The following is a 9,813-nucleotide window of genomic DNA, read 5'->3' on the forward strand; positions in this document are numbered from 1 at the left end:
GTGGCTAGACATTTTCTGGTTGTTACCGCTCGTTAGTAACTTAGTGTTAGTGATGCTTCACCTTCGCGTTACGGGTTAGTGTGACTGTATTACATCCCTACACTACAGTACAACAATCTATTATCCGAAACCCTTGGGACCAGACACGTTTAGGATTTCGGAATGGTAGTAATATTATATATCAGATATACATACCGTATATCCTGCAGCTAGCCTGTACTAAACCCCAAATTTTCAAGAGGCCAAGTGTACAGGTACAGTAAAATATGTATGAGTAATTACAAACACATTATATTTCTGCAGTGAACCTTGTGCAGCCAAACGTGAGCTTTGATGTGCAGCTGACCTCCACGAAAAACTTGAGTAAAAGGTTGTGTAAAAATGGGTCAAAGTGGGTTATCTTATACAATAACTTCATACCTATACACAAGTTGAATAGTGTTTTCTGGCACCATGTCATCGGCGGTGTAATTTTAAGTGATGTGGTTATGGCTGTCGCCGGCTACAAGAGACGATGGCCACAAAAAAACTTGGCCAAAAACGATTTAATTAGGTGTGAAGTTATTGTATAAAAATACTAATTTAACACATTTTTACCTGAGTATTTTACTCCACCAGTTAAAGGCCTGCCATTTCTGCAGGAGATGCATCATAGGTGTAATATGGGGGTGGGATATGTTGTTAGGTAGGTTGTATACATGATGTAAGACACTACCAGTGTCACCTTCAAAATGGCCAAGGCACGGCTGCAGTGAGTTTAGCACCAAAGCTGCGCTGAAATGTACATCAAAATCTTTTTCAAACAAAAAATGCCTAACAAAGTTTCAGAAGGTTGCTCATAAATTCATAATAAAGGAAACTGGATCATGCGTATATTCTTTCACTTTTCTACCATTTCAATAGTGATCATGACAGTTTTACCTAACTCCATGTTCCAACTTGGCTCTTCTTAATACTATGCTCCCACACATTGGTAGAGCAGCAAACTTAGGGCAGTATGGGTAGATGTAACTAGCTATAATTAAGGTCCAATGCTATAATTAATAGCTATAATTAAAAGCTACAATGCGAGTCGATGTTGGCGGTTGAGTCGAGTTGGCGGTTGAGTCGAGTTGGTGGTTGAGTCGAGTTGGCGTTGGGTCGAGTTGAGCATGCCCCATAATTAAGCCCTGCGCTAACCATATCTTCAATCATTAAAGCCGCACAATGCGCATCCAAACGCTAATTTCTCCAGTCTAGACTAGCAAATACTTCGTGTCATGCATAATCACACTACCTTATGACAAAATAAACTCTAGTTCCTCCCATTTCACAGCGCGTTGTCTTATAAAAGGTATTTGAAAATACCTCCAATGTTGTTCAAATTTTCCGATGTTGTTGACACTTTCGCGTTGCCCTGCCAAGCAACCGCACAGCGGTGCTGCGGTACAGCGGTACGGGTGTAGCAAAGATTACCACTTCGAGGCTAAATTGTTTGGCAAACAGTCGGCGTTTGCGCCAGAATGCCAGTTTTTCACTCTTTCTTGTGGGTTTTAAGCCAAACGCGCAGTGAATATGGGAAAGCACTTATATATGAAATATAATATTGCTCGTATTTGTCTAAATTATTTAAAAGCAGTTTACATATAGTTCAACTCTTGCATTTTTATTTTAACTCTCCGATACGCATTATGTATACCAACAACACCAATATGTCAGCCATGGTATTGGGTTTAAATGGAGTTGACATGGAATTTCAACTTCAAGGTATGTTGGGAGGTTAAGATTTACATTTCTCGTTGTCGTTGTAAATCTTTAGTGAATTGTAGTCAAGGCCCACGCATATGTGAAAATATTATTTATTATAAAATCGTAAAAGTATAAATGAGTATAGTCGAAATTAGCTTGTTAACTTTTCTCATCTTTGGAATGGTCTCATGGAATTTCTCATGGAATTTATTCCTAGTTATTCACACATCCCACGACACTGACCACATTTTGTGATTCTGCTAACCAGCGTGATGTGTATCGGTGTCCTTTTTGTTTTGTCACTATTCACCTACTCATTAATTATTTACCTGTCTGTATGATGATTACTCCGCTCTGTAGCCTACTCACTACTGTAACTTGTAAGTGTAAATGTAATCATGACAGTCATTGACATCAAACTATACTCACGTATCTACTTATCACTATCAGTATCAGTGAGTTATGTATCTAACAATCTGTCACACTGTGCGGCCAGTGCACCAGTGCCACCACCACTCAATACGCACAGCTACGTTTGACGACAGTTGAGAAAAATGGAAGCTATTCCTACCATTGACTTGGTTGCACACATGCATGATAACATTTCGCCATAATCATAACAACAAAAATATTTGGAATCATTCCTAATTTCAAGCGACAGAGTCGTGCAGCATTTATTTAATTAAAAGCTAATTGCAGCCATAGATGGTATTTTTATTAGCACATTTTGAAATAATGAATAACAAAAATTCATGCGTAGTACTAGAATTAACTCCTGAACACTATTATAATCTTTCACTTTGAGGTAAACGTTCGTGATGCTTCACGATGAAAGAGAAGAATTGATGTAAAATTCTGTACAAATTATTATGTTGCATCATTAATAATGGAAAAAACATCACACCCATTGTAGCTATGTCATTGTTGTGAGAGTTTGTATACAGCAGGGTGCTACAAAATTTTGTTTTCCACTTGCCCTGTCGGGCAAGTGGGTTATGAAAATGGTTGCCCGGAGGCAAAAGTCACTTGCCCGAAAAACATAAAGAAATACATATAAGGTTTTTTTTTCTAATATGAATTTAAATGGTAAATAACGTAAATGGAGGGCAGGGTTCGACACTAACGCTAGTCCGTTAGTTCGAGACTAGTAAAAAATAAGAAGGACTAGTAAATGCCCCATATTAGTCCTGTGGACTAGTTATTTTCCCCGTCCCTCACCGTCTCAATTTCCCATCCTCCCATCGATTTTACTATAGTCCCCGGCGGCAGCTTCTCTCAACTAAGATCCAAAGAGCTATATATATATACTCATTACCATCAACAGGTTTTTTCCTGTTTAATAGACGCGCTAGTACAAGTAGACGCTAGCACGCTCTGCACGCTAGACCCTATGACAGTACAAACATTGTTAAAAACAATAGGGCCACGAACCAGTCTACCGATCGATCGCTTGACAGTAGCTGTCAACATAGAACAAACAGTAGAACAACCGACAAGGCCTGCCAGAGGTTCATTACGGCGATAGCCGATACAAGGCGCCGGGAACAGTTTGGAGCTATAAATGAGGCTAAATTCCTTGCTGTGATAAGTGATGGATCCACAGATTCCTCATCAAAGGAGGCCGAAATTTTATTTTCGAATTAAAATTTAATTTAATTTAAATTTTAATCTTATGATCCATATCAAAGTTACGTATATTTTATACAATTGAATGTCTTTTACAAAGCCTTTCTGGGGGACACCCCTTGTACCCTGGGGAGACCCCCTGTACCCCCTAGCAGAAGGGGGGTTCCACCCTCCTACCCCACCTACCTCCTGGCAAATTACAATGCTCGTCGCTCTGCGCCTAGTAAGAGTTCTTCGGCAGGACTAGTAGAATCTTGGAAGGACTAGTACATTTTTTCTTTTACTAGTCCTGTGGACTAATGAAGTAAAATGGTTAGTATCTAACCCTGGAGGTCCAACTAGTCAACATCCAGCATTTCACTTAACGGGACGGTAGAAAGTTAAACAGCTGATACGAGTTTGTATACAAAATATATTCATGTTGGCCCTGTTGGGACACAGCACGCAGTTTATTAAAAATGTTAAATTTTTTAAAAAGTGTCAGTTTATTATCAACTAGACAGAGTGCAGTCAGTGCACTCACGGAGAGTGCATACCTCCGCCAGCGACATAAGCCATATGACTCACGAACACACGTATAACCCACGATATACGCCAGCGTACTATCGTAGCTCTGATAGAAGTGAAGAGATTGCTTAAGCAATCGATGATTGCTTAAATGCTTATAGTATAACATATTAGTAATAGTATAACATGACAGCAATAGTAAAGTAACTATAGTATTAAAGTAACACTATAGTAGAACATTGTCTATATTATGACACTACTGATACGACATACGACTCACGCACGATATACGCCAGCGTAACATCCATGCTCCCATGCAGCGTAGCTCCCATGTAACATGTATGTGTTACGAGCTGGCTCGCTGCCTCGACGCGCTAATATCGATCGCGCGAACACACTAACACACGAACACACGAGACCGATCACATAACCTCCTCCAACTCCGTTGGGCGGAGGTAAAAACCCACCACACCCCCAATAAATTAATAAAATATGTTCAGGTTTATTTGGGGCTGGATCGTAAGCGCAGAGAATATAGCGGTGCATGCATGCAGATATAATAGACTGACAGCACAGTATACAGTGTATCTGTTTTTGTGTACTTCAGCGAAGAAAATTCTCGTTCACATGTTGCAGTAGAGGTAATGCTCCTGATCGTAACGGCCGCTAGAGGGCCTACTCACCAGAGTAGTTAGTGTAGCCGTGCGAAACATAACGACTGGATTATACAGGTTACAGTAGAGGGGCAATTGAGGTTTGAGATTTACGCTGATCACGTAATTACCATGCCTGGCCTGGGGGCCAAGTTTACATGTTGCTGTGTGCTGTGTGCATGTTGTGTATATCACTGTATCCACCGATTGTTTCATTTGCATTGTTTTTTTCATTCAAATCTCGTCGCAGCAAGGCAGCGCGATGTTGTGTTTGTGCAAAACAATGCAAGGGACTGGTGGAAACAGAAAAATATCATTATATCTAGACATTCAATGAAAAAAAATTGCTTACGCGAACGGGCAAGTGCAATTTCAAGCTATTTGCCCAGGGGCGAATTTTGGTTGCACCGGGCAAGCGGGTTTGACAGGGCTCGATTCTCTATTGCTAACTCGCAAAATGCGTGTCTATATTGAGAAATTGCGAGTAGAAAATATAAGCACTTGCTATTTTCTTTGAGTGGAAATTTATAGCATACACCGCATACATTATCACTGTCGATCACGGAAAGAATATATTTCATGATTAATGGTCAAACTGGTCGGTCAAATTGCCTAAACAAGTTTCAATTCGCCATTATTTACCCTCTGGTGTCCTGTGTTTACACTTTCATAATGCCGATCGCTTCTGGCAGCAGGCACAAACGGCACTTTGCTTGCAAAAAAAAAATTGCACGTTAGAATTCATTTTAGCACGTAGATTTTTTAGGCATTCGCGATTTTCCCCAAGTGGCTAAAATTGCGAAATTCGTTCCCTGGTATAATCATTGATTTGTAATTATTATCAATAAACACCAGGATACCAACAATATAAATAACATGTTTATTTTACTATGAAGCTGCTGCTTCTATTTAATATTGAGCGAAGATTGTAGCATTATTAAACTGTGATATATAAATGTATAAAATTGAGATTTTTGCACCAGATAATCCGATGCTAACGGCAAATTTTTTCAAAAATTTATTATTACTTATGAGAAGGAATACTCCCCTTTACTCATGATCAAAGCATTAGGCCTAATGTAAACAATTTTTTTTGTATATTACAATCTTTCTTTGTGAAAAAGTGTACCACCAGTGCAACAGAACATTTAAAAAGTAGTCAAGGAGATACGAAAAACAAGGGTAACGTGCGATTTCATGTATCACAGTGCCAATTGAAGACGTGCAACTCTAAATAGCTAACCAAGTACCATTGAATGAAATTAAGAATGAAAGACGAAGGTTTATTAGTGTCAGCACCTTATTTTGATTCTTTGAATAAATTATTGTTTTCTGACGAGCAATTTTATATAGGTAGCGTGCGCTGCTGTGCTTGCCTCTGGTACGCGCATATGAGCGTTATTCTCACACAGCTAAATTGTTGATGTGTTGATTTAATGGTGCGCAATTATCTGTGGCTAGTGGCTAGATTAATGTTAGAAACACAAACAAATACATTTGTAATAGTTTTTTTTTTTAGCATTATTGAGTGATTTCAGCTATATTTCTGATTTTTTTAAACATTGTTCTCTTGTTTCATGTCTAAACTAATTTATCTTTACGACAGAATACATAATTGTGCATTATTTATGTGTTCATGTTGACTGTTCTTTCCTTCCAGGTGAGAAAACGCCCAAGGCGTCTGATCTTCGGCTGAATGACTTGATGGCACACCTAAGAACCAAAGTTGGTCAGTTGAAGTCATGGGAGGATACGACAAAATCTGTCCGAATGTCCATGATGGTAAAAACATGAATAATTTTACCCTCATATCAGGATGCAAATTTAAACTTGTTTGTCTGGTATTCGTACAGACTACTAGATTTTGTAATCTGGTAGTCTGTGAGCAATTCTGGTAGTTCAAAATTTTGGTATTTCGTGAGTTTTGCTAAAACGAATGGAGTCCGTTTATGTCATAGCATAAGCAACAAACATGGCTGTGTTCATGTTATTGATCAACGTGCAGGATAACGAATACTAATTTTAATTATATAGGATAATTGGTGGTTTAATTTACATAAAATTAAGTTATAACAGCTTGCAGGAAAGAGAAATAATATAAATTATGATTTTATTAGTCTGTGTTATTCAAAAACTGACAGTGCTAAGTTAAGTTGACACTGACAGTCGGTTAGTCCACCGGACTAGTTGTATCCCCCGCGACGAAGTCGGCGGGGATACTATGGTTTCATGTCTGTACAGCCGCCGCCGCCGCCGCTCGGTCCGCTGCAGAGATTTTCCCTTCCGCTTTATAACTCGACCCCTAATTGACCTAGCGTGACCAAACTTGGTCTACTTACACATCTTGGGGAGAAGGTGAGCAGCGTACCAAAACCAGGTCACTGCGACCTAGTATTTTCAAATACCTTTTATAAGACAACGCGCTGTGAAATGGGAGGAACTAGAGTTTATTTTGTCATAAGGTAGTGTGATTATGCATGACACGAAGTATTTGCTAGTCTAGTACTGGAGAAATTAGCGTTTGGATGCGCATTGTGCGGCTTTAATGATTGAAGATATGGTTAGCGCAGGGCTTAATTATGGGGCATGCTCAACTCGACCCAACCGCCAACTCGACTCAACCACCAACTCGACTCAACCGCCAACTCGACTCAACCGCCAACTCGACTCGCATTGTAGCTTTTAATTATAGCTATTAATTATAGCATTGGACCTTAATTATAGCTAGGTTACATCTACCATACTGCCCTAAGTTTGCTGCTCTACCAATGTGTGGGAGCATAGTATTAGAAGAGCCAAGTTGGAACATGGAGTTAGGTAAAACTGTCATGATCACTATTGGAATGGTAGAAAAGTGAAGGAATATACGCATGATCCAGTTTCCTTTATTATGAATTTATGCAGCAACCTTCTTGAAACTTTGTTAGGTGCATTTTTTGTTTGAAAAAGATTTTGATGTACATTTCAGCGCAGCTTTGGTGCTAAACTCACTGCAGCCCGTGCCTTGGCCATTTTGAAGGTGACACTGGTAGTGTCTTACATCATGTATACAACCTACCTAACAACATATCCCACCCCCATATTACACCTATGATGCATCTCCTGCAGAAATGGCAGGCCTTTACTGGTGGAGTAAAATACTCAGGTAAAAATGTGTTAAATTAGTATTTTTATACAATAACTTCACACCTAATTAAATCGTTTTTGGCCAAAGTTTTTTTGTGGCCATCGTCTCTTGTAGCCGGCGACAGCATAACCACATCACTTAAAATTACACCCGATGACATGGTGCCAGAAAACACTATTCAACATGTGTATAGGTATGAAGTTATTGTATAAGAATACCACTTTGACCCATTTTTACACAACCTTTTTACTCAAGTTTTTTCGTGGAGGTCAGCTGCACATCAAAGCTCACGTTTGGCTGCACAAGGTTCACTGCAGAAATATTAATGTGTTTGTAATTACTCATACATATTTTACTGTACCTGTACACTTGGCCTCTTGAAAATTTGGGGTTTAGTACAGGCTAGCTGCAGGATATACGGTATGTATATCTGTATATAATATTACTACCATTCCGAAATCCTAAACGTGTCTGGTCCCAAGGGTTTCGGATAATAGATTGTGTACTGTAGTGTAGGAGATGTAATACAGTCACACTAACCCGTAACCGAAGGTGAAGCATCACTAACACTAAGTTACTAACGTAACGGTAACAACCAGAAAATGCTAGGCCACTTAATTACACTGTCTCGTGGCACAAACAATACTATTGCCATTGGCAATGGCACAATGTGTTCATGTTTTGAACTGCACAGTCAATTAAGCTGTTCTTGTCACAGGCACTTGGAGCGTTTCAATAAAATATAATGCTAAATAAATACGAAATCTATTTACTACCAAAGTCTTAATGTTTCTCTACTCTCTTTCACCTATTATTGCCGACAATTTCCTGTAAATGCCATCCAAATGCTCATCTACAACACACGCTGGCTGCCGCACGCTAGCTGCTGCACACTGACACATAAATATATAGCAGGTAGAAAAGCGTGCTGCCAAAATTCACTCGACGCTTGCTTGATTTCACACGAATACAACACAAATATTCAACATTCTACTCCATCTTTGTTTTTATTTGAAGGACAGTGTTCACTTGTTATAAAAACATACTGTCTGTGTTCGTAACCGAGCTGTGTCACGCAAAATCACACAAAGCCTGACAAAATTATCGCGTTTGCTCCCGTTGCACAGTTTATCTAAATTGCTGTCGGAATCAGGAAACACCCACCGGCGCTCTTCATGACCTCATTTTTGCACCGCATTATTGCAACGCTCCACTGGCGGCTTTGACGGGGCTCGTACGGGAGTTGGGAAGCAGCGTGGTAGTTTCCCAAAATGCAGTGCGCCGCCTATAGCCCTGTACTTGCAGCCATTTACATAAACTGCACAACGGGAGCGAACGCGATAATTTCGTCAGGCTGTGTGCTTTTGCGTGACACAGCTCGGTTACGAACACAGACAGTATGTTTTTATAACAAGTGAACACTGTCCTTGAAATAGAAACAAAGATGGAGTAGAATGGTTGAATATTTGTGTTGTATTCGTGTGAAATCCAGCGAGCGTCAAGCGAATTTTGGCAGCGCGCTTTCCTACCTGCTATATAGTAATACAGGGCCCTAGCTAGGATTTTTTTTTCTGTAGCCAAACAATTAGCCAGAATCAATTTTCATTAGCCAATTTGGATTCCTGTTAGCCACATCTGTAGCCTAACATTTTATGAACACAAAAAGGCGATAGATAATTTTTATTTTTTTTATTTTTTGCACAAACTTTTATATGCATAAAGTGCAAAACTACATTTATTTAATGCAAACAAACTATTATTCACCACATGTCTATGACTGAGACACTTACTAACACTATGATTCACCACCATGACTCTGACTGACTGACAGAGACATTCAAATTGTCTGAATTTTTTTTCTTCACTGCTGGCAGGAAAATTCTCCTATCTTTTTTAGCACACCACTGGACATAGCACTTTTCAAAGTCTTCTTCAAGTTCATCTTCTTCTGGGCCTTCAATTTTGATGGTTAGAATGTCACAAACACTTTCTGTTTTCAGGTGATTTCTCAGAGCTGTTTTAAATGTCTGCTAAAACCCCTCTCCACATCAACTGTTGTGGATGGTAGGGTCACAAACAACTACTTTTTACAGTACCTGACGCACAATACGCACGCACGCGCATGCACGTACGCAGGCACGCGCATGCACGTACGCACGCACGCGCGCAGTA

The 9,813-nt window shown here is 39.6% G+C and overlaps 1 protein-coding gene across 1 annotated transcript in view; it reads left to right on the top strand.

Moving 5' to 3' along the window:
- Positions 1–1,687: 1,687 nt before the first annotated feature.
- Positions 1,688–9,813, top strand: part of LOC106805196 (mediator of RNA polymerase II transcription subunit 1-like) — a 25,755-nt gene continuing 17,629 nt past the window's right edge. Inside the window, exons 1-2 of the mRNA XM_014806695.1 lie at positions 1,688–1,746; positions 6,175–6,296. Coding sequence (XP_014662181.1) covers positions 1,692–1,746; positions 6,175–6,296 — 177 coding nt within the window. The 5' untranslated portion in view covers positions 1,688–1,691. The remainder of the gene's footprint in view (positions 1,747–6,174; positions 6,297–9,813) is intronic.

Source organism: Priapulus caudatus, unplaced genomic scaffold (assembly GCF_000485595.1).
Source record: "Priapulus caudatus unplaced genomic scaffold, Priapulus_caudatus-5.0.1 Scaffold105, whole genome shotgun sequence".
NCBI lineage: Eukaryota > Metazoa > Priapulida > Priapulimorpha > Priapulimorphida > Priapulidae > Priapulus > Priapulus caudatus.